Source organism: Eucalyptus grandis, chromosome 11 (genome assembly GCF_016545825.1).
Source record: "Eucalyptus grandis isolate ANBG69807.140 chromosome 11, ASM1654582v1, whole genome shotgun sequence".
Classification (NCBI taxonomy): Eukaryota; Viridiplantae; Streptophyta; class Magnoliopsida; order Myrtales; family Myrtaceae; genus Eucalyptus; species Eucalyptus grandis.
The window spans coordinates 10,814,387-10,839,293 of NC_052622.1; the positions used below are offsets into that span (position 1 = coordinate 10,814,387).

Genomic DNA, 24,907 nt, shown 5'->3' on the forward strand with positions numbered 1-24,907 from the left:
CTTCTTCTTCTTTTTAGCCATTTTAGTCATAAACCTTTTATAATTATATCAATTTAGTCATTTGATCAAATTTGGTTGGTCGATAGACAATTTTTAAATAATATTTTATTTTTGAATTTTTTTACTTAATTTTTGTATTTTTTTCTTTTATTTTTCCTTTTTTTCTCTCTCTTATTTTTCCTTCATCCCTTCTTCTTTCTCTTGCTTTGACGACGAGCCAAAAAGGGGAGGGTCGATCGTTGTCAGAGCGAGCCCCCATCAGATCTAGCAAGAGCTCGCCTTGTCCAGCGTTGGCAAGGCCGACCTCACCTAGATCTAACAAAACAAGTCCTCGCCAATGGATTGGCGAGGTTGGCCTCGCATGGTTTGGCTATCTCGAAACTTCCAAGAAATCCTTCACACAATGAAGGAGACAAATCAAAGTGCATCAGCGACGATGTCATGGAGATCATCTTCTTCTCCTTCAATCGATGGTGGGTGATCCTCCCTTCGACGCACGCACCGGGCTGATGGGCTCTCTCTCTTTTTCTCTAATTTGCTAGCCGATAGGGGTGTCATCCGTTGCCCAGATCCAACGAGGCTAGGTGAGGGTGCCTCATCGGATTTAGGTGAGCTTCGTTGTCGCTAAGCGAGGCAAGCCCACACCAAATCCGGCTAGAGCTCGCCACTAGTCAGCAATTGGCCCTCCCCTCTGGCTAGTCATTGGAGCAAGAGGAAGAAGAAGGGAGGAGGAAGAAAAAAAAAGAGAAAAAAATTCACAAAAAATATATAAAAAAAAAAATACAAAGAAATTCAAAACAAGTAAAATAGTATTAAAAAATTGTCCGCCAACGCCAGTTGGCGTCCATGTCAGCGTTAGCCAGCCAAATTTAGTCTAATGGACTGAATTGACATAATTACAAAAAATTTAGAAATGAATTATCAAAAAATAAGATTTATAACTGAATTGAAAAAAAAATTAGGATTTTTTTGGTAATTTTCCCTCCATATAAGATAACAAATTATTCTATCCGGTGTTTGGTAATGTCCTCCTTTAGATCGGATAGTATGTGGTTGTGGGTTTAGCAGTTTCATCATCAAAGGCACCTCTGACTTTATCTTCCAACATCTGTGCCTTTTTTTTCTATAGCTCAATCTACATTAGAATTAAAAAAATCAAGAGCTTAGTTTTTGAATCCTAGGAAAAAGCCAAGAGAGATCATTCAAAGGAATAGGTCGAAATCTTCAATCTCAGGGTCCTATTTATGTCACATGCATGGGATTATGATATCTATTATTGACTTTTCATGTGATGCTAGGGATTTTGTTTGGTTTATATCGCTAGCTAATCACAAATAATAAAGTATCGTACCTTTCTCTATTCTCGTTAGGACAGAGAAAACCTCCTCCATTCAATATTCAGGCCGGTGGATACAAACAAGAACATCACCATATTTATGTGTAGTCATATCTACATTCCGATGATGGCCCGAACTTCCAATTCATCCATCAAAAACTTGATAAGAGGAAACTAAGTACGGAGGAAAATATGACCCATTAATAAAAGTGATAAAATATTGATTATGAGAACACGTGAATTAGACAAGGGACGACAATCTTCCTTGACCCCTTCAGAGTGTCCCGAGTCAATGTCATTTTGCTATTGTGGAAAGATCTTCCACAGCATTGACATCTTGTCTAAAAACATGCAAATTAGAAGCCGAAACTTCAGCAATTGAGATGTGTGGATATGGCTTTTCCAAATAAATCGATGTCTATGAATAGCTCCAATTCATCCAACGTGACATAAATATCGTGCACATCATCAATGACGGTTATAGACTTGTTCACCTTGGTTAGCCCTTGACAGAAGTTGGGGAAGGGCTCATCTATCACCGCGGGCCATTGGCTTATCCCTCACGAAATTCAACTTGTTTGCAAGGCTAACATTATTCCGCCATCTACAATAATTTAAGAGTAAAACTTTAGAGCTGCCTCACAATTTTCCACTTGCCTTTGATAGTCCGAATATAAGTCCAGATGAGGGGAAAATTGCCAAAAGAGTCCTTATCCAATTGCAATTTTTCCAATTTAGTCATAAACCTTGTTTTTTTTTTTTAGCCATCTCAATCCTAAACCTTTTTGCAATTGTGCCGATTCAATCCATCCAACCAAATTTGGTCGGTGACAAACAATTTTTTGATAATATATATTTTTTAATTTGTTACTTAATTTTTTATTCTTTTATTATTTTTCATTTTTTTCTCTCTCTTATTTTTCCTTCCTCCCTTCTTCTTCTTGCTCCAATGACCAGCCAAAAGGGAGGGCTGGTCACCGGCCAATGGCGAGCCCCCGTCGGATTTGGCAAGAGCTTGCCTTGCCCAATGACGGCGAGGCTGACCTCACCCACATCTGACAAGGCAAGTCCTAGCCAGTGGATCAATGAGGTCGGCCTCACATGGTTTGGCTATCTCAAAACCTCCAAGAAACCCTTTGCATGACTAAAGAGACAAATCGAAGTGCATCGACGACGATGTCATAAAGATCGTCTTCTTCTCCTCCAATTAATGGTGGGTGATCCTCCCTTCGACATGCACACCAACGGGCTCTCTCTCTCTTTTTTCTCTTATTTGCGAGCCATCAGGGGTGTCGTCCATGGCCCAGATCTGATGAGGCACCCTCGCCCAACCTCTGGCGAGGGCTCTCCTCGCCAAAACTAGGTGAGGTTGACCTCATTGTCACTAGGCGAGGCAAGCCCACACCAAATCAAGTGGGAGCTTGCCTCTAGCCGGCAATCGGCCCTCCCCCTCTAGCTAGTCACCGAAGCAAGAGGATGGAGGAGGGAGGAAGAAAAAAAGAGAGAATAAATTCACAAAAAAAAATATTAAAAAATTATCCATCGGGACCGGCCGCACGTTCACATCAATGTTGGCAAACCAAAATTAGCCCAATGGACTGATTTGGCATAATTACAAAATGTTTAGGATTGAATTATCAAAAAACTAAGGTTTAGAATGAATTGAAAAAAATTTAAAACTTTTTTGGTAATTTTCATTTCATATAAGATAACAAATTATTCTATCTAGTGTCTAGTGACGTCCTCCTCTAGATCAGATAATCTTGGAGTGAATGTGGTTATGGGTTCAGCAGTTTCATCATCAAGGGCACCTCCAACTTTCTTTTCCAACATATATGCCTTTTCTCTCTATAGCTCAATCTACATTATAATTTAAAAAAAAAAAAAAAATCCATAGCTTAGTTTTTGAATCCTAGGAAAAAGCCAAGGAAGATAATTCAAAGGAAGAGGTCGAAATTTTCAATCTTAGGGTCCTATCTATGTCGCGTGTGTGGGATTATGATATCTATGATTGACTTTTCATGTGATGCTGGGGATTTTGTTTGGTTTATATCGCTGGCTAATCACAAATAATAAAGGATTGTACTTTTCTCTATTCTCGTTAGGACAAAACTTCCTCCATCCTTGTTGGGAGAAAACCTCCTCCGTTCAATATTTAGGCTGATGGATACAAGCAAGAGCATCACCATATTTATGTGTAGTCATATCTACATTCCGGTGATGGCCACAACTTCCAATACATCCATCAAAAACATGATAAAGAGTAACTAGGTATGGAGGAAAATATGATCCATTAATAAAAGTGATCAAATATTGATTATGAGACCACATGAATTAGCAATCACGGCAATGGAGAGATTGTTAAATCGAATTTCTTAGTTATCAAGTTATTAGAGTGATGCCTACCATAAAGGTATGGCACTACCAAGTTTGATCGACGGTTTGTTCTAGGATAATAATCCTCTCTAATTCCAAAATTTCATCTGTGTCTTCTTGAGAAAGTGAGGATAATTGAATTCTCAATTAGACTAATTCCCCACTGATACACCAAACCGCCCTGTCCATCCATGTACCTTTGGTAATGCCCCACCCACAATTGGCAGATGTAGAATCCAAGCTAGTTTGAGCGGAAGACGCTATGGTTCGAATGCAAGATGTCTTGAATCCGAACCCAGCGTTTAAGCATTCGTCTAAACATTAGAGTTAAGTTCGTGCTAAATTGGGAAAAGCATCTTTCTTTCTTTTAACTTTAGCATAAATATCTCGTATAACAAGAGGGTGCTTTACCGAGCAACGGGATTGGCGACCTCCGTCGGCCACAAGAGACTGAAGGTAATTGTAAGTCCAGACGGTTGGCTGATAATTGGCCCATCTCCGTCCTCCTTGAGTATCAGAGACTTGCGTGCTCACTGAACAATGGACTCGACCATTAGCCGTCAGAGAGGAAAGCTTCAGAAGCTAAGGCGTGGCCAAAAAGATGGAGTGCCATTAATCGCGCGAACTGGACTAAAGCCAATCTTACATAAGGTGAAAACTCAGCGATCTGTGCACGCCCTCGTTAGCGTGAACAGTCCCCTATTTATACATAATTTTTTTTTTATTTACTAAAACATGACGATGGAATACGCTGATAGATTTTCGACTTCAAGCGATCATCGCTGTTGTCGAGGTGGACCACATCCTCTCGTCCTATCGTTTTTCTATGTAAGCTCGATCACACGTTGCTGGATCGTCTCTCGTCAAATCTCTGTCTGTGTTTGCTCAACCATACGATGCTGTAATCGTCTCTCGTTCACTCGTTGGTCTCTTTGATTGGCGCGCGTGAAGTTGTGTCGTTCTTGTGGTATCATATCGACAGTCCCTTCGCCTGGGTTTGCGGGCCTTATCGCAGGGATTAGATTTTTTGAAAGATCGGGACTCTTGACGGCCTTGCACCCATCCATTTTGCCGACCGTCCTCGTTATTCCCATGAATCTCTTAACAAGCTACGCAAATCACGTGGATTTCCTTTTCGGGTTCATATGAAATCAGTGCGGTCTTAACTTACTTCGATTGTGCCGAATAAAATCCCCATGACACACCAAGAGGCTCCCACTGCTGATACTAGATAAGTCTGAAACAAGTATTTTTCAGATTCAAACTCGACACATGGAAGTGGGGTCGCAATGACACCTCAAAACACGCCTCCATTAATGGGAAAATTGAACCCTCACCTTCCAGATCTCAGCCCCGACCAACTAGATTACGCTTTGATGCAATAATTAATATCGATTGATTGAGCGCGTGATATCGAGTTAATATGCTACATTATGTAGCTCTCGCTATGAAAGACTTCTGTACGCTATTTTGAAAATGTGAACTCCGGGGAAAGAGGAGATGGCCTTCGCTTCGCTGATGAGCAAACAGGAGTAACTCTTAACGTTCGTTGAGTTCAAAAGAGTCCATTTTTACGTGTGAAGATCAGTTTATCAAGGGCCATAGACGGGGAGCCGATCGCTTTGATAGGTAAGCTTTTGATTTCACTCGCCAGCATTCAATCTTCCCCCCCTTTTGTACTCCAAAGCACCCACCTCATTATTCATCGTCCAAACAATCTGTATGGACAATTTTCTTGGTTTGTTGGTCGCTTGATAAAGTAAATCAGGCATTATCACTCTTTCGAGTCTTATCCACGTATGACATTTGTGTTGACATCATGCAGACAAACTCTAGTCAACGCCCCTTCATAATTGGGGTACTAGTGGGGTTTCGAATTGTGGCACACCTCAACATCTCTTGGACTGTACATTTATGTTCCGCTAAAATTAATCTCGCGATGAAAATTTTTTCGCCGAAAGTCATTCTTCAATTTTTTAGTAGAGGAGACAGGTTTCATGATGATTTCAGATAGAAAATATCATAGGTAGACAAGAAACTACGAACCGAACATAGGAATTTTATTGACGAAAACGCTTGAAAAATACAATCACTTCAACCCAACCAAATGTAAACAAACCATACCGGAATTTAATCAACAATGTGACACTTGAGATAAAAATACACATTGAAATTTAATCGACAACACAGATCTGGAAATTATAGCTAAGAAACTCACTGGAATTTAATTGACATGAGTCTGAAATTGAGAGTACAATATAGAAACTCCTTCAACGAGGGGGAGAAAATGTAATTTAGGTCAAAATTCCTCCATCCAAACCTGGCTCGAGAGAAACTGGATCAATTATTAGTGAGTGCACACGGTTCATCGATAGATCGTCTGGAGCTCCAACTGCATCTCCGTCATGGTACATACAATGCGCCATCCGTGCAAGGTTGAAAGCCATCCGCACAAAAGATTGATTGAAGGTTGAGTCATTGACTAGATATTTGTTCAGCTTCTTCCACGTTGTGTCGATCATTTTTATAACGTATTTGCGAGCCTCTAACTCGGAGACCCCATTTCTTGCATGTAACACCAGATTGAATTTGTCGTCTCTCCCTCTCGAGCTCAGCCTATTAGGAACATGATTTTGCCAATTGTTTTAGAAGAAGCTGCCCGAGAAATTATGAATATGTGGACAGAAATTTCAGTTGTTTGGCTACAGAAAAATGTGCCTGTATAAGGTCTATTGTGACATGAAAAAAAAAGAAAAGGACTGAAGAGAGGTGTGCCTATATAAGATTTATTGTGACACGAAAAACAAAAAAAAAAAGGGACTGAAGAGAGCTGAAAACATGCATACCGATGAGGTAGCAAGATCATTGGTAAGACGGAAAATCATGGATGGCAACCGCAAGAGATCATGGTAATGTTCTAGTGATTCAAGTTCCTCCTTTCTCATGCTTGGACTGGATAAAAAGTAGGCATGAATCAACATGACATGCCCTGATACTGAAATCCACCCATTGTTCAAGTACTCTTCTACTCGTGGGGTGATCTTGTTGTGACTCCATTTAGCTTCTTGCAAGAAGGCTTCACACGCATCATACCACTACGAAACAGTAGAAACACCAAATTTCCGTATCACGTAGGAGATTCCTAAAACAAAGATGCATGCATGGTCGATTAATACAATGTCGAGTCATGTACCGCTTTTGTCAAATACGGGATGACATTTTCCCGAGTCTCCTTGAGAGTGTCGTAAGCCAGTTCGTTCACGCAGTTGTAGAGAGCTAAGAAGCACAACTTCATATAGCCAGGAAGATCTTCCACAGCATTAATTTCCCATCTGAAACCACGAATGATAAGATGAAAATTATGAAATGCGTGAATATTATTATCTCCAGGCATGTCGATGAGAGATGGACCTGCGAACAGCGTCTGTGAATAACTCCAGCTCGTCCAATGTGCCATAAATATCGTACACATCGTCGATGATGACGTTCAGTATGTTCGCTTTGGTCAGCCCTTTCCGACAATTACTGAGTGGATGCTCATCTGCCACTGCGACCGCTGCAAAGAAGCACTCCACCAGTCTATCCCTCGCGAAGTTTAGTTCGTTTGCGAGGCCAACATTATCCCACCATCTGCAGTAAATCAAAGAGTAAAATTTTTAGAGTATGCTTGCTATTTTCTCGAACACATGTCAAGCTTTCTAAAGTCTAATTACCTTACAGTCCAACAATTCCACCATCAATCATAGGGTCTGTCCTTGTTATTTTGCATACTAACCTGAACACTTCCTGGAGATCTCCTTGGAGGGTTGATTGCAACGTGTTGAAGTTCGTAGCAGAAAATTTGAGGATTCGATGACTCGTGTATCTACGTCTGCTATAAGCTTCGATGAACCTTCGAGCTTCTAACAGCGACATTCTACGGTGCAGGGGCCATTCCAATTCATGGTTCACTTCGCCCTGAAGATCTTTGTTGATGTCGCGATTATGGTTTTTGAGATGCTCGATGGTGAATGTTTCAGCCTCGTGCAAAATATCTTCTTCTTCAAAGGCCAAATGGGAGGCTTCGTATAGGCTTAGCATACCTTGGACGTCATTCCCAAGGTTCTTCATAAAACTGCCACTTTCGTCCATGAAAATCTTAAAAACATCTGTTTCCTCGTCGCCAAGATTAGTATATTTAATTAGAGAAAAATACTATCGAGTTGTTCCTTAGTGAATTATCTCTCCTCTAAAATGTAGTCATGTGAAGATATGGTGAGGTCCTATGCTGTGAATGTCACTACAGCTAGCGATTGGCATAAAATACTTTAATCTATCATAGCGATTGCAAAATAATTATCTATTTCTTATAATCATCTTGAACCTTTACGTACAAAGTAAGTATAACAAAAATTTCAAAAGCATCTTGATCCCACTTTTGAGAATTATTTTCTAATCGCTTTATATCATCAGATTTAGGGTCAAGTACCTTGAGAAACTTCAAAGCCATGCTGTCTAAGAATTCTAAAGCTGAGAGCTGTGCCATGCAGAGACTTCTGTAGGCCTTTATAGACCACATCTGGAGAGAGACATCTGTGAAGAGCTCGCGAAATGTCTTCCTCAAAGTGACGTCCCAATCCTAGGCGTTGAATGTCGTCAACCAGAGCAAATATGGTAATGAGCTCAGCATTTTCGTCATGAAGAGCACCTCTGACTTCTTCCACCATTTGTGCCTTTTCTCTCTGCAGCTCAACCTACATGAGGGGAAAAAATAGTAGTTTTGGAACCCTAGAAGAATGTTTTGATACTTCAATGAAAGAGGTGGAAATGTTTGATCTTAAGATCCTATTTGTGTCACGCGGAGAACAATAACATTTATTATGGAATTTTTAGAATGAAATAGTGTCAACTCTGCAACAAACGTAAAGAGACATGCGGATAGAGGGATTCCCCCTTTTCATGGCATGCTCTAGATTTTGTTTTTCTCCATCCTTGTTTGGAAAAATTTCTTTCTATCCTTGTTCGGAGAGAGAACCTTCTCTAACCAATATGTTGATTGGTGAATATAAACATGGACATTAGTCATCTGGCAATTCATCCATAGAGACATGGTCGGAGGAAACTAGGGATGGAAGATAACGTAAACTCTTAATAAAAGTGATAAATCTTAACAATGAGACCTCATGACTTGACATCTACAATGATGTAGAGATCATTAAATCGAATTTCATAGCCACCTTGTTGTTAGAGTGGATCCTAACATAACAGTACAACACAACCCAATTGGATGGATAGTTTTTTTCTAGGACAATTGTCATCTTAATGCTGCAAGTTCATTTATGTTTCATTGAGAACATGAGGATAATCAATTATTGAAGTAGACTGATTCCCCCCCTCCCCCAATGCACTGAATCACTCTAAAAACCACAAGCAGCCAATATAAGATTCCTAGATTACTTTGAGTGAAAGACGTTGTAATTTGAACATACGATATGTCGTATTTAAACCAAGCATTTATTCACTTGAATAATTGTTAGAATTAAGTTCAAACTACATTGCAGAATTCCTCTTCACCTTTTTTAAACTCTAGCATAAATATCTCTTATAGAGAACAAATGGCTAGAGTGTGGATTTTTACCACGCGACAGGATTGGCGACCTTCATCTGTCACGAGGGACGAAAGGTCATTGTGAGTCCAGACAGATGGCTGATAATTGGCGGATCTTCGTCCTCCTTGAGGAAAAGCAGCTTTGGTGCTTGTCGAACGAGGGACTTGACGGCTAATCTTCTCGGAGAAAACACTTGGAAGAGAGAAAAGGTGAAGTGCCATCGTTGCTTGTAAGTGAAGAAGTCAGTTCTCGAAAGTCGGTGGCTCTTCTGATTGAATATCAGTCCAACATTTATAGAACGTCAGACCGATGAAAGTCTTGAGTCTTTCATAAATTAATATAACAATCATTATGGTTGCTCCTAAATTAATAAACTAATCAATTTGGCATACTTAATCGTTTATAACCTAATAACCCAATTGCCACATGATGGAAATTTCACAAACCAGGGGCTTTTTTGGCCTTAACCAGCAACTCATCGAAACCATGGAAACTAAAGAAGTGGTTTTCGCTGGTCATTGACATGTTTAGAACGAGTATGAAAGTTTTCTGATATTCTTTGGGTCACATGTTCAATGATTGATGCTCTCTTGTTTTCATAAAGATTCCTGGGTCGGTTCACGACAAATAGAAGTGAGTTGATGTCTTCTATAGGGCTATCTTCCTCAATTATATAAAGGCAAAAGCCACCAAAAACTCAAACTATATTACTATGACAGGTTTACCCTAAATTTACTGAGAAAGGTTGTGTACAAAATGATGAAGGGGAGACAACAGCAACTATCCCTCATTCAAATGCTCAAAAGGATTATTTTAGTTTTGATCACATCTCATTTGTTAAAAAGAAGTGATTTGGGTTTTGATAGTGATCACATATGTATAAATCACCGCAGGCCTTTCTATAAACTTACACGGAATTTTACTAGTAATCATTGACACCTAAATTTTTTACTAATTATTCATGATTAAATTACACGGAAAATTAAAGATCAATTTGGCCCTAACGAAAATGATTTTCGCATCACATAAGTATTAATACTATTTGCATCAATCAAGGTTTTATTTTTTATTTTATTTTCCTTTATTTCGGATAAATAAAAAAGTTCAAAAAAAATTAATTTCCTTCTTTCTTTTTTCCCACATACGGTCCATCGCCCCCTATGTAGCACGGACACGGACACGCGACACTTTATATATTAAATATATTTTTATATACAAATACTTTATATATTAAATATATTTTATATACAAATACATAAATAATAATAATAATAATAATAATAATAATAATAATAATAATAATAATAATAATAATAATAATAGCGTAATAATTAATTTACACGAAAAATATTAAATAATATCATTCATTATTTTAATTTGTTACAACAATACATAAAACTTAGAATAATAAAAAAAATTGTTTAAAGAAAAATGCTGAAATGATATTTTTAAATTTATTTATTTATCATATATAGCATTTTTTTAATAATAATATTACTTCTTTCATAGTAAAATACTTTTTGTTTAAAAAAAAACTAAAACAATTATAAAAAATAGTAAAATACTTTTTAAAAACTAAAACAAAACTAAAAAAAAAAATTGACCCGTGTGTATATTTATAGCAATTTTATTACTTCCTTTATTACTTCTTTTGTGTATATTTATATTTTAACCCCTCAAGTATTAGAAATTTTTAAAATTGACCCCGTGCCTATCGGAATCACGTGTCGAAATTTTGGACTCACGTGTCGGAGAGAGTTGACCACCTGTCAGATTTTTCAACACTCGTTGACCGCGTGTCGGAGCATGTCGGACACGTGTCAGAGTGTCGGACATGACACAAAGGCTTCCGGAGAGTGTGCGTGCTACGTAATCGCCCCCGCCCCTTTCCTCCTCCTCCTCCTTCCTCCTTCCTTCCCCGCAGCGCACGTGGGCGGCTCTCCCTTCTCTCCTTTTCCCCTTCCCCCGCAACAAGGACAAGGACAACAAGTTGCGGAAAAGAAGGAGCAAGCAAGTGGAAGTAATGATTGATGGGACGCCAGCTCGGCAGGAGGAGGCCGTTCGGCACGCCGAGATCTCTCAGAGATCTGTGAGCGAGAGAGAGATTTGAGAGAGGGTGAGCTCAGAGAGAGTCAAAAAGAGAGGCCGCCGGTGACCACCGCGCCGACGTCGTACCGACTGAGCCGAACCGTGAGCCCCCTAGCCTCTGTTTTTGCCTTGTTTTGGGCATGCGGGGCTAGAGCTTGCGGCCACCCGGTTGTGCGAACTCTATCTCCTTCTCCTTATTTTCGACTGTTGTGGTGTCGCTGTTTGTCCGGCGAAGGTTTTGACTTTGGTTTGAGCCCCGATGGAGACAAGATCCGACGTTTCAGCAGTGTGCTCTAGCCGTTCGATGGAATGCCTAAGCTAGATCTAGTTTTTACGTGTTCATTTTGAACGATTTCGAGTTGTCCGAACACCATCTCGGCCGGTCGAGAAGCCTCGGTGACGCTTGACGCTCGCGGACGTCGACCGTTTAGCCGTTTCGACGCGTCCCCACCCCCCCCCCCTCTCTCAAGCTTTGGCACCACTCGTCTCGACCATCGCTGTCGACGCCGCAAGGAGAAGGGAGAGAGGCGCTTGGGTTGCATAAGAGAAAAGAAAAGTAGAAAAATCGAAAAAAGGAAATAAAAAGAGAAAAAAAAAGGATAAAAAAGGGGATGGGCAGCAATTTTATAGAATTGACAAGGGAATGTACTTGTGTTTTGGTCAATGAAGTATAAATAGTGGGTCTGACTGATCCGGGTCAGTATATTTTCATTTTATTTCCCTTTTAGAAAAATAAGAAAATGCAAAAATATTTTGCATCCCAAAAAAAAAAAAAATCTTGTAAATAGTCTTTGAATGTTTTTTTCTTTAAAATTTGTGAAAACACTTAACGAAAAATTCAAAAAAAAAGAAAATCATGTTTAATTTTTTGAAGTAAATATTGGCTTATCCAATTGCGCCCATTATGATGTGGTTAGAAATGGAATCCTAGAATTCATGATTGGTAAAATGCTTTATTTAATTTTAAATAAGATCAAGTATCGAAAGGGTATTAGTGATTAATTAATATAATCAAGTCTCGATCTTAGTTTTTTTGGTTACGCAAAAGTGAAGTGTTTCTTCCAATATTTCATTTGGATTTTTAGTTGCCCTACTTCAAATTAATTGGTGACGAATCCTATTTAAAATTGACTTATAAGTCAAAAACTCAAATCATAAATCGTGAATTAATAGACTTGGGAGAATTCAAACTAAACTTAATACTTAGCACTGGCCATTTGCCTCCGTTTGCGCTTGCACGTAAGGACACCAAAAAGGAGGTTGTGACAAGAACATGTGAATCATGTGTCGCTAGGGACCAAACGTTTTGTAAGCCCAAGTTGGTTGGTACTTGGCCAATCGTTGTCCTCCTTGAGGAATAGCAATTTCGTTGCTTGTCAAACGAGGGACCTGATGCTTTATCTTCTTGGAGAAAACATCAAGAGCAAAATAAAGTGGAAGTGCCATTATTTCATCAAAGTGAAGAGAACAGCATGAGAGAGAAAGACCAAAACATCAGTGCCGCGACCTACCCTCAGGAAGAGGGAGTAGGTTTAGGGATAGTGCCTAAAGGATGGACCTAAAGCCCGTGATTAGGCATGGGCTCTTCTAAGCTTATACCTCGCGTGACATTTTGGTATTTTTAAATGTTTTTGCAATAAAAATCGTTAGCCTATTTAAATCAATCGGCTAGAAATCAAGTGAGGCATGAAAGTGTACCCCGCTTCCTACACAACTAGAAAATTTAGAGTTGAGACCGATTACACTAATTAATCAATTAGTGCCATTTCGTTACCTAATTTTGTTCATTTTAAAAGAAAATATTTTTGTCAAGCAGCTTGGATTGATTTTACACCTATTCATTAATATGTAAGGTGATCATGCGGGCACGCAATCATTAAAGTAACAATCATAGATATTATAATCATAATTGCAATAAAATTAAACACGTACAATTAAACATGACTATATATGTAAATTAAACGTATGACATAATCAATGTGCAAGCAAATAAATGCATAATTATATTGAAAAGGCCAAACATGACAATTTACAACCAAACCCTACATTTTTTAACTTTTGAAATTTTTAAAATTTAAAATTTTTATTATTTTTTCATTAAAAAAACTAGGCCGGGCCAGGTCGGATCCGGTCTGACCTAACCCGGGTTCGGCGCGGTCGGCGCGGATCTCCGACCGGACCCACGTTCGGTCTGGTTGGAGGCGGGCCAGTCAGCCCGCCCAAGTGGGCCAGGCCCGACCATGGTTGGTCAGGCCTCTGCCCAATTGTGGGTTGGGCCCAACCCCCTCGCAAAAGGGCTCCCTCTGCAGGCCCACGACCCAGACCAACTCTGGGCCGCCGGCCTGCGGGGCGAGAGAGAGGCCAAACGGGCCAGACCGGTGATCTGGCCCGTTTTGGCCTCCCCCTCCTCCTCTGGTCCGCGACCAGAAAGGGGCGACGCCGTGCAGCCCGGGCAGTTCTCCGGCCGGGGCACGACGGCGCCGCCTCGATTGGGGCGGAGGACGATGCTCGTCCTCCGGCCAGGCGACGGCGTCCACTCCGGCAACCTAACGACCCCGCGGGAGCTGCAGGCAGAGGGGCGGAGATGGAGGCTTCGGTTGGGAATTTCGGCGAGCAGGTGGGGGGCACTCGGGAACCGGGGGCTTCGAGATCGGTTGAGGCCCGAGCGCAAGTCAAAACCACTGAAGACGCACACCAGGGCAACAGCAAACACAGCGGGGGATGGGTGATGGCCGGAGCTCGCTCGAAACGGTCGAGGGAGCTCCGGCCAGCTCGGTGCAACACACGCACACCAGGTGTTTGGCAAAATGCTTACCTGGGTTCCGAGGAAAACGGCGGCGGTCGGCGGCTCAACGGCGGTGGCTGGACGTTCCGGGGGGTCCTCGGCTCCTTGGCTCACCTCCACGAGTCCTCTTCTCCTGCTTTTCTCTCCGGTTTCTCTCCCTCCCTTTCCGTTCTCTCTCGGCTCTCTCCCTCCGTTTTTCCTTTTTTTCTTCGCTTTTTGCTTTTTCACCCCCCCTCTGTTCTTCCTGTGCTGTCTTTTTCCCTCTGCTGCGGGTTTTTTTCTGCCCTATGCTTCCGCCGTCTGCCCTATGTGCTCGAAACCGGTGCCTGCTTCGATTGCAGATAGTCCTGGCATTTATACAGCCTCGTGCCCATCAACATACTCAGCTGTGCTGGCACTCTTTCGGTCGCTTGACGACAAATGCCCTCGCATGAGAGGTTGAAAAAAAGGCATCTCCCGATAGAAAAGACTTGCTCTCGTTATTTGTGAAGTTGCGTTCCGGAAAGCTATGTATTTAGCATTTTCTGATAATTATTGTACTACCCTAAACAATATTGAAATGCCCGATATGTAATACGACGCGACATGACGCGATTTGATATGTCAATATATCATTTTAAAAAAATAAAAATTCCGATACGTTTATTTTTATTAAATATATATTTTATATAATTATCATTTTATGATTATTTTAATTAAATTAATATAATTTAAATTCACAAATAAATAAATAAATAATAATAAAGAGTTTAGAATAAATTTACACTAAAAATATCACTGGAGTCCTAGTCACAAGTCCAAAAGTATCCAGCTCATGTAGCCAAACTTAATTTCATTTCTTGTTTTAGACTTTTCCAATAATACAATTGTAAAATGATATTTACCTCATTTAAAAAATACAACTGAATGATGGAAAATAATGAAAAGAGCCTTTTTAAAAAAAAAAATATTTTCTTATAATGTCCAATTGCCAGAGGAAATAAACAAACCTTAGTTACACAAAGAAAGGTTCCTCATAATAATGATAATAATGTTTGCCACTCCCCTTTTTACATAAGCTTCAATCATTAGAAAAAAGGAGCCAATACTTAGTATAAAGATAAAGACGGACTTTAATTTGGTACGGTGGCAATGTAATAAAGTGATTATACATGCAAGGTCTAGGCACTAACACCTCTAAAATTTATAATTTTGATTAAATGAATTGATTTTATTAGTGAATGAGAGTTTTCATTTCATAAATTGACCATTAATTATGACCGCCATTCCAAAATTGGAAAGTTCTCTTTTTTTTTTCTTTTTTTTCTAAGGAAAAAAGGATTGGTTTTCTCATCACAAGAGTCTTCTCCCTGAAAATAATCTTCTAGTGCATATCGCAACTTATGCCAATATTTATGCAATAGACACGACACTGTTCGATATAAAGATCAACCTTAATTAAGATTTATCGAAAAAAAGTTCGACTATATTTGAAAGGATTAAATTAGTCCGTAATTAATATTAGAGCAATCTGTTCATTGAGTACACTTGGATCATTTAGTATAATGGAATCTACCTACTTTATGTATCCATAGGACCCAATAGTTTAGATAAACTGGGATGCATACATCCGGTCCACCCAGTAATTTTTCCCTATGTTGTCGTGTATATACATTTAATTCCCTTCATATGAGGGAGAGAATTATTTAGTGCAAATCTCTCTATCCAAGCATGGCTCGAGAGAAAACACGCTCAATTATCAATGAGTGCGAATGGACCGATTGCCATTAGTACTGCACGCATCTCCGTCCCGATACACGTGACATGCCGTCCAGGCAAGGTGGTAAGCCAGCTGCACGAAAAGATCGATCGAAGGTCAAGCCATGGCCTAGATATTTTGTTCAATTGCTTTCACGTCAGTTCTATGAAGTGATCGCGAGCCGTTTGATTCGGAGGCCCCCCTTTCTTGCATGCGACGCACAATTGAATTCGTCGTCTCTCCTCACGTTTCTCATGCCTGGGCTTCATAAGAGGTGAGGCACGAATCAACATGACATGCCCCGTTCGACCAAAAAAAAGAAAAAAACATGACATGCCCTGACATTGATATCCACCTTTGGCATTTGTTCAAGCACTTCAACTCTCGGGATGATGATCTTGTCGTGACTCCATTTTGCTTCTTGCAAGAAGGCTTTGCACGAATTATACTACTGCGAAACAATAGAAACACCGAATATCTCCTTATTAGGCGGGAGATCCCACTCAGCTACGCACACGGTCAATTCTTACAATGTCGAGCACCAGATATGTTTTTCGCATAATGCTTTTGTTAGACAAGGAACGATAATTTTCCCTATTCCCTACAGAGTCTCACGAGCCAATTTCATTCCGTTGTTATGGAAAGGTCTTCCACAGCATTGATATCCTGTTTGAAAATACGCAAATCAGAAGGCGAAAATTCAACAATTAAGATGCATGAATATTGCTTTTCCAAGTAAATCGATGTTTGTGCATAGCTCTAGTTCGTCCAATGTGATGTAAACATCGTGCATGATGGATTTATGAGATGGGCCTGAGTTGGCCCGTCCGCCCAAGTTGGGCCCAAAAAGCCCGGCCCACGGGAATAGGGCCCGTGGATGGGGGAAGGTATAAAAGGGAGGAGAGAGAGAGAGAAAGATGCATTTGGCACAATCAACGTACGCTTTCTCCTTACGCGTTTTCTCTCCCAAAACGAAGAAGTAGGCATACGGCTTCCAATTTCTTCCCTTCAAGGCTTCATCGACCGGATTCTCTTCCTCTTCTTCGGCACGGTGTTTAATCCGTGGCTAACAAGGTACGCCATCGACTCCGTGGTGTGCTTTACGATCGGTGATGCGTGTTATTCCGGGCTTCGTCTTCCGCATTGATTTAGGGGTTCGATTAAGTGTCGAATCCGGTTTTTGGGGATCAGTAATTCCCAACATTGGTATCAGAGCCCTGTTTCACGTTTTTCCCGATCAATTATGATGTTTTTGATTGATTTTTCGCGAAATCCCTTCGGCCGTACGGATCGGGCGACAAATCCCGACACCCGAGCGCTCTTCGGCCATTTTTACATGTTTTCGTATGTCAAAATCAAAATCTGATGGCACAGGGAGAAAGGGGCGTCGAGACGAGTCCGGCGATGTGTCGCCGCCGCGCGGAAGCCGAACGCGCCCACACGCGCGGTCGGAAGGCGCTAACGCGTGGCGCGACGCGCCGGAGGCGCTTGTTCGCCCGGGCGCGTGTGGCACACGCGCCGGTGGCGAACCGGGCGCGCCGCGCCCGGGCGTGGCAAAACGCACACGCGGTCACGGACCGCCGTGCTGGCGTCGGCGATGACGCCCAACGGCCATCCAACGGTGGTAACCATAGATAGCGATGCGTCATGACCAGCGACGGTTGGCCGGCGGCACCGGCCGAACCCGCGACCCGACCCGACCCGACCGCCGCGAGCACGCGCCCTAGAAACACGTGCGGATGACGCCCGTGGCGTCATTCCCACGCGCGAGCACGTGTGGTCGGGTGCGTGCGAGCGGTCCGACCAGCCCGTGCGGTCCGACCGGTTCGACCGTTGCGACCGGTCCGACCGCCCGACCGTTGACCCGTTGACCGTTGACCGACGACCGTTGACCGTTGACTTGACCGTTGACCGTCCGTTGACCCGAAAAAAAAAAAAAAAAAAAGGAATTTGTTTCTTTTTTCAATTATGTCTGTGTGGGTTGTAGGTCATCCATTTTAATTCTGCATTTGTTGCATGAATCATGGAAATTTATGTATTTTCCATTTTGTTTATTATGGATGATAAGTGATCCATTTTAGTTACGCATTTGTTGCGAAACTATGATGCGTAATGCATGGATACCGCAATCTCGAGAACGGACGAAGGAAGAGCTAGACGAAAGGGCTGATGAAAGAGTTAGCTGATTTTCGGTGGCTTGATGGTGATTTAGTATCACATATGGTCAAGTCAATCGATGATACAGGAAATCATCAATAATGGTTATCTTATCTTAGGATTTTGAGAAGGTGCGGCTTTGTTGAACACTCTTCCACCTGAATGGCAAGCGGTGTTAGATCGGCTATGGGAGGTCAACGTGGTCCCCGGGTTATAGGAGGTGGTGGAAGCTTTTTGTAAGAGAGTACTATAGATTAAGTTGGCCAAAACTTCAACCCTGGATTGTGCGCTACGTGGCGCAGAGTGAATGCGCCTTGGTGGCGACATAAGAGCTCTCCAAAAGTTTTCCATGGTTGGCAAATGTACCTTCTTTTCTCGAATGTTTTGGTGATAGATTAGAAGGACATTCCCTAATTATTTCTTAGATTAATTATGAGATGTTTTATGGATGTAAATATCTTTTCCAAGTTGATTTTTTCTTTGTATATATTGCTTAGTGTAATGATTACTACCTGATTGTTGTTAATGTAGCAACCGATATATTAGTTGTATCATGTGAAAGCATTGTTATTTTATTGGATGTTAAGATTTTTATTTGCTTTCTACTATTGCTGGTTGCTGTGGGTAGTTAGCTGTGGGTAGTTATAGAAGTTTTTGTAACTTCATAGAATTGATTTTGCATATGACAATCATATTAATGATAATTTTAAGTTAGGATTTTGGAGGATGATTGGAAACATAATGACCTTTTGATTCGAAGCCTTACTTAAAATTATTTATTAATATGATGGGTCTATGCAAATAAAGATGCATAAATGATAGGCATTAATTATTCGTGCATGTATGTCGATGTGTTCGGTGATGGTTCAGCAACTAAGAATGTGATTGCTGATATGAACGGCTAATTGTGAAATATTGAATATGAAGATTCAATATGTGCTGGAAAAGCAAGAAGCACTATAAGCTCTTGACCATGTTATGGAAGATCTTGAGAATGTTGTGCGCCACCTTAAGCTGGTAGAGGACCGCTTAATGGCATGTGAGCTGAGAATAGATATTTGCAATGCTGGTTCTAGCTCATAAAGAGTTTTGAGCTCTAAGCGCAAGCGTATTGATTCGTTCAATATGTGGGAATGCAAAGGATCAAGTCCTTATTGCAAGAGATCAAGAGTTAACCAACACAAGAGAGAAAAAAGTCCTCAAGTGAAGAAAATGTCAAGGGTGAAATGTTACAACCGTGCAAGACAAGAAGGGTCACTATGCTCACGATTGTCGTGAGCCAAAGAAAGCAAACACCTCTTGTACATTTGAGAACTTTGATTATGTGTCAAGTTCTGCATTATCGGTTGAATCCAATCCTTTGTGGAATGTAGATTCATGAGCGACAGACCATGTAGCAAAGGATAGAGGATCCTTTGTGGAATTCCGACGAGTACCAACTGGAACTGAGTGTATCCATATCAAAAACAACTCTAGAGCTGATGTAAAGGAATTGGCACCGACCAATAGAACATGCATGGTGGACGCATCTTGATGTTCTATATGCTCTGGAAATTCGTCGAAATTTAGTGTCTGTCTTAGTGTTGGTTAAGCTTGGTTTTGGTATGAACTTCCATAATAAATGTGTAGATTTGTGTTTAGATACAAATTACTATGGTTGTGGTCACTTTCTAGATGGTTTTATTGTACTAAATGTTGACTGTGATGATGTCAATATGAAATCCCCTTGTTTCACGTCTTCTATCTTATATGATAATGATGTGAATATGATGGCATGCTAGACTTGGTCATATGAGCCAACAATATATGAAAAGACTAGCCAAAAAGGGCTTGTTGGGCAATATTGAAAAAGTTGATTTGTCCATATGCGAGCATTGCCTAGTAGGGAAAATGACAAGGAGACCATTTGGAAAAGGTAAAAGAGCTTAATTTCCTCGGCATTTAATCCATTTGGACGTCTGTGGTTCAATGAATGTGAGAGGAAGGCAAGGGGCTGTTTGTTTCATCACTTTAATAGATGATTCTACTTGATTCGGATATGTCTATTTGATTTCTCATAAATCTGAAGCATAAGTTGTTTTAGAAGGTTTATGAACCTGGTAGAATATCAATTAGACAGGAAAACAAAGGTATTTAGATCCGATCGAGGTTGAGAATATTTATCTGATAAGTTCAGAAAATTATGTGATGAAAAAAGGAATAGAAAGATAGTTGTCTATTCCATATACTCCTCAACAAAATGGTGTTGCGGAGAGAAGAAACAGAACCCTACTGGAATGGTTAGGTCCATGATGGCGTATGCTAACTTACATATCACTTTTATGGAGTGATGTGTTGTTAATCTTTGCCTAAATACTTAACCGGGTGCCTTCCAAATCGGTTAGTTTCACTCCATATGAGTTATGGATATGTAGAAAACCGGACTTAAGTTTACTTAAGCCATGGGGTTATGCTGTCTATACTCATATGTCCTCTCACAAGTTTGGGAAATTGAGTCCCATATAAAAGTAGAGTATTTTAATGAGATACTCCGAACACTCAAAAGGGTATGTGTTCGTAGGTGAGCAGGAAAGTGGGAGAATAACTGAATTTGAATCACGGGATGTCACATTCTTAGTGGATGAATTTCCTAAGAAGGGCGAAATAGGGGAAGATTACTTCCTATTTGAAACCTTGGATTAAGATTATGATATTAATGGAGTTCATCCAAGTGGGAGTAATATAGATGTGATGAATTGAATTCAACACATTCTCAATTGCAACCACACGATGTGACGACATTATCATTACCTAATCCAAGTGGGAGCATAATGGGGAATGATGTGCTAAGTGTACAATCTCCCATACGGTGAACAAGTCGCCAAAGTATTCCCCGGTCGATGTTTTGACATTGAAAGGGAAACTTTTATGGTTGCTCCGCAAGATGAGGATGAGCCAAGAAATATTAATGAGGCTCTAAATTGCCCTAGTAAGGAGAAATGGATTTATGCAATGAAAGAGGAAAATGGAGTCAATGAAATCAAACCAAGTCTGGAACTGGTTGATCTTCCAAAAGGACGCAAAGCCATTGGGAACAAGTGAGTTCTCAAAATAAAGCGAAAGGGCTGATGGCTCGATTAAAAGGCATAAGGCTCGCCTTGTGGCGAATGGGTATAATCAATAGGAAGAATTGATTATGAAGATATTTTTCTCCTATAATAAGATTTACCTTGATTTGCATAGTTCGACAATAGTGTTTAGTATGGATCTTGAGTTACATCAAATGGATGTAAAGACTGCTTTCCTCAATGGAGAATTAGAGGATGAAATATATGGAACAACTTTGTTGGTTTCATAGTGAAAGGCCAAGAAGAAAAGGTATGTCGACTTTGGGGGTCGATATATGGCTTTAAGCGATCGTCAAGACAATGATATATACGTTTTCATAATGCCATAATGGCATATGACTTTACAATGATAGATGAGGATCATTGTGTATATATCAAAAGATCCAAGGATCAATTTGTGATCATATCATTATATGTTGATGATATACTAATTGCTGGAAGTAATATGGAGCTAGTCAATCTTGTCAAAAGTTGGTTATCTTCCAAATTTTGAATTGAATGATATGGGATTGTAAACCCATTGACGCTCCTATTGCAAAAGGTGAAGGATTGAGCCATAGACTGTGTCCAAGGACTCCACAAGAGAAGGAACAAATGAAACATGTTCCTTATGCTAGTGCTGTTAGAAGCTTGTTGTACGCTATGATGTGTACAAGACGACATATGTTTTGCAGTTGGAATGGTGAGTAGATACTAATCCAATCCAGGTCAAGCACGTTGGAAAGCCGTTAAGTGAATACTGAGGTATCTAAAGTGGACTGCTGATTATATGTTGAGTTATTATAGATAGGATCTGCGACTCTAAGGCTATTCTGATGTTGATTGGGGAGGAGATTTAAATGAAAGGAAATCTACCTCTATGTTTGTTCTCTTACCGAATAATGGCACCATGTGTTGGAGCAGTAAGAAACAAAAGTAAATAACCTTGTCCACGATGGAATTGAGTTCGTGGTATTATCAGCAAAGATATAAGAAGATGTTTGGCTTAAGAGATTATTGGATCATTTAGGTGTTATTGGAAGTGCTGCAGATTTGTTATTAGTTAACTATGATAATCAAGCAGCAAAAGTGTACACTAAAGATCCAAATATCATGGCAAGACCAAACATATAGATACCAAGTATAATTTTTGTCATGGATATGATTGCACGAAAAGATGTGAACTTATAGTACATACTACGCATAGAATTGTAGCAGATCCTATGACAAAGCCAATACCCTAGAGATGTGTTTTGTAGCCATGTGAAATCTCTAGGATTGCGTAGAGGATGATGTACTTGAATATTGTAATTTCCCTAAGAGTTCACATTTGATGAATTTGTGTTTTCATCATTAATGCCTATGAATCTTTGTTTGATCTTTATGCATCTTAATGCTCGTGCATTATTTTAAGTTAGAAGAAGTATGTCGGACAGATGAGATTAGCCCACTCACACGGGTAATCGCCTCTTTACTGTGTGATAAATAGAGATGAGACTGTTTTTAAGCTTATTATCTAGGGTGATAATCGAGCTCAAGCTTAAAACACGTATGTCGCCTTAACTGGGTGTTAAGATGAGGACATAATACTTACTATGTCCGAAAGTAAAATACCCCACATATTTTACTTTATCTGTCTATGATGCCGGATGTGAGTTCGATGAATTTTGTAAATGAGTAGATACGTGAACTCAAGTTAGACATTGGGTATGTCTGACCTATCATCTGTACGGTATTGAAAGGTGTAGACATACGCTCCATGGGAAGGAGTTAATACCGTAATACGTATTTCATACTACGTATGCATGAGACGACCAATAAGAGTGGCAAAAGTTTGATCTCAACTTTTTATGTCGTGTGAGACTCTTGAGGAAGAGAGTTCCTCAACTTCTTAGTCCCCTCATGACTCTTACTTATTCTCAAGATTTCTATTTAGTGTTTGCTATCTTAGGATGTTGCCAATGATCATGAGTTTGATTCGATCTAATGGGGCATTTCTAGAAAAGCAAGCTGAACTGAAATTGAGAGTTTGAAGGAAAGAGGAAGATCGATTTTGGAGAATCACATTGTAGTTTTGTATTCACCGGTTAACCAATTATGACTGTCTTTGTGATAATCATAATTGTGAATACAATAAATATATCATTGTTTAAAAGAGATCAAGAGAGATAAAAATGTGATCGATCGATCTAGGGTACTGCATACTAAATCTACTCAGGAAGTGATGCCCATTATGAGCTGCTATGTATTCCTAACAGATGTATGGCAACGAGCTCTCAAAGTATGCTGGTCGCACGGATTATTCACTGGTATGAATGTTGAATAGAGGAAAAGAGGATTATGTTCGACCCACCATGTTAAGAGAAAGTCTATGATGGATTTTTCTCATGAGGCTAAGTAGGGCTGTCCGCCCATGTTGGTTTTGTACCACCATGTGCGAGTGGGAGATGATGGATTTATGAGATGGGCCTGAGTTGGCCCGTCCGCCCAAGTTGGGCCCAAAGCCCGGCCCACGGGAATAGGGCCCGTGGATGGGAAGGTATAAAAGGGAGGAGAGAGAGAGAGAGAGATGCACCCTTGGCACAATCAACGTACGCTTCTCTCCCGCGTTTTCTCTCCCAAAGAACGAGGCATACGGCTTCCAATTTCTTCCCTTCAAGGCTTCATCGGATCCGGATTCTCTTCCTCTATTGACGACGGTGTTTAATCTGTGGCTAACAAGGTACGCTCGACTCCGTGGTGTGCTTTACGATCGGTGATACGTGTTATTCCCGGGCTTCGTCTTCCGCATTGATTTAGGGGTTCGATTAAGTGTCGAATCCGGTTTTTGGGGATCAGTAATTCCCAACAGTGCACATCATCGATCCCAGTTGTCAGCGTGTTCACTTGGGTTAGGCCTTAATAGATGCTATGGAGAGGCTCATCTATCATCACGATCCATTAGCCTCTCCCTTGCGAAGTTCGACTTGTTTGCAGTGCTAACATTATTCCACCATCTACAATAATTTAAGAGTAAAACTTTAGAGCTACCTCACAATTTTCCACTTGCCTTTGGTAGTCCGAATATAAGTCCAGATAAGGGAAAAATTATCAAAAATGTCCTTAACTTATTATAATTATTTCAACTCAGTTATAAATTTTTTTTTTTTTAGCCATTTTAGTTCTAAACCTTTGCAATTGTTCCAATTCAGTCAATCGGCAAAATTTGGCTGCCGATGCTAAAGTGGACACCGGCTAGCGTTAGTGGACAATTTTTTCAATAATATTTTATTTTTGAATTTTTTTGAATTAATTTTTATTCTTTTCTTTTGATTTTCCTTTTTTCCTTTTTTTTTTTTTTTTTTTGGCAAGCTTGCGTGATCACCGATGAGGCTTGACCTCATTGGGCCACCACAAGGTTGGCCTCACCTTGGTCAAGCAACGAGGACCTTACGATGGTCAGCAAGGTCGAACCTCGTCGGTATGGCCGAGGCCGGTGACCAACTCAAGGAAGAAGAAAAGAAAAGTGAAAAAAAGAAGAAGAAGGAAAATGTGCTTGATTTTAGAGTTTTTCCTAGGAATAAAGAAGCAACTTTTATACTTTTAAGTATATTCCAAATCTATTTTCGGGAACAAAAAAAAAGTCACAAAACGAATTTCTATTTCTTTTTTTTTAGAGATCAAAAATAGAATCATAAACTATTTGACCGGTTCTTAGAACGAGGCCCAAGACTTCTTCAAACTTGGAATAATTTAGGGAGTCCATTATTTACT

At 40.3% G+C, this 24,907-nt stretch overlaps 1 protein-coding gene across 1 annotated transcript; it reads right to left on the reverse strand.

The window, feature by feature from the left end:
• Positions 1–6,037: 6,037 nt before the first annotated feature.
• On the reverse strand, positions 6,038–14,314 carry LOC104424789 (probable terpene synthase 12). The gene is made up of 7 exons (XM_039304532.1): positions 14,204–14,314; positions 8,181–8,445; positions 7,488–7,860; positions 7,124–7,342; positions 6,906–7,044; positions 6,559–6,807; positions 6,038–6,328 (listed from the first exon to the last, which is right to left on the reverse strand). Exons 2-7 carry the CDS (start codon positions 8,416–8,418, stop codon positions 6,188–6,190), a joined length of 1,359 nt encoding a protein of 452 aa, XP_039160466.1. The 5' UTR covers positions 8,419–8,445; positions 14,204–14,314; the 3' UTR covers positions 6,038–6,187.
• Between the last annotated feature and the right edge of the window lie 10,593 nt (positions 14,315–24,907).

Excerpts from the sequence above, each read along its gene's own strand:
- LOC104424789 (XM_039304532.1), bottom strand. The coding sequence starts at position 8,418 with ATGGTGGAAGAAGTCAGAGGTGCTCTTCATGACGAAAATGCTGAGCTC. Across the intron at positions 7,045-7,123 it reads TTCACAGACGCTGTTCGCAG|ATGGGAAATTAATGCTGTGG; the intron begins GTCCATCTCTCA and ends TCGTGGTTTCAG. Across the intron at positions 6,329-6,558 it reads ATGATCTTGCTACCTCATCG|GCTGAGCTCGAGAGGGAGAG; the intron begins GTATGCATGTTT and ends TGTTCCTAATAG.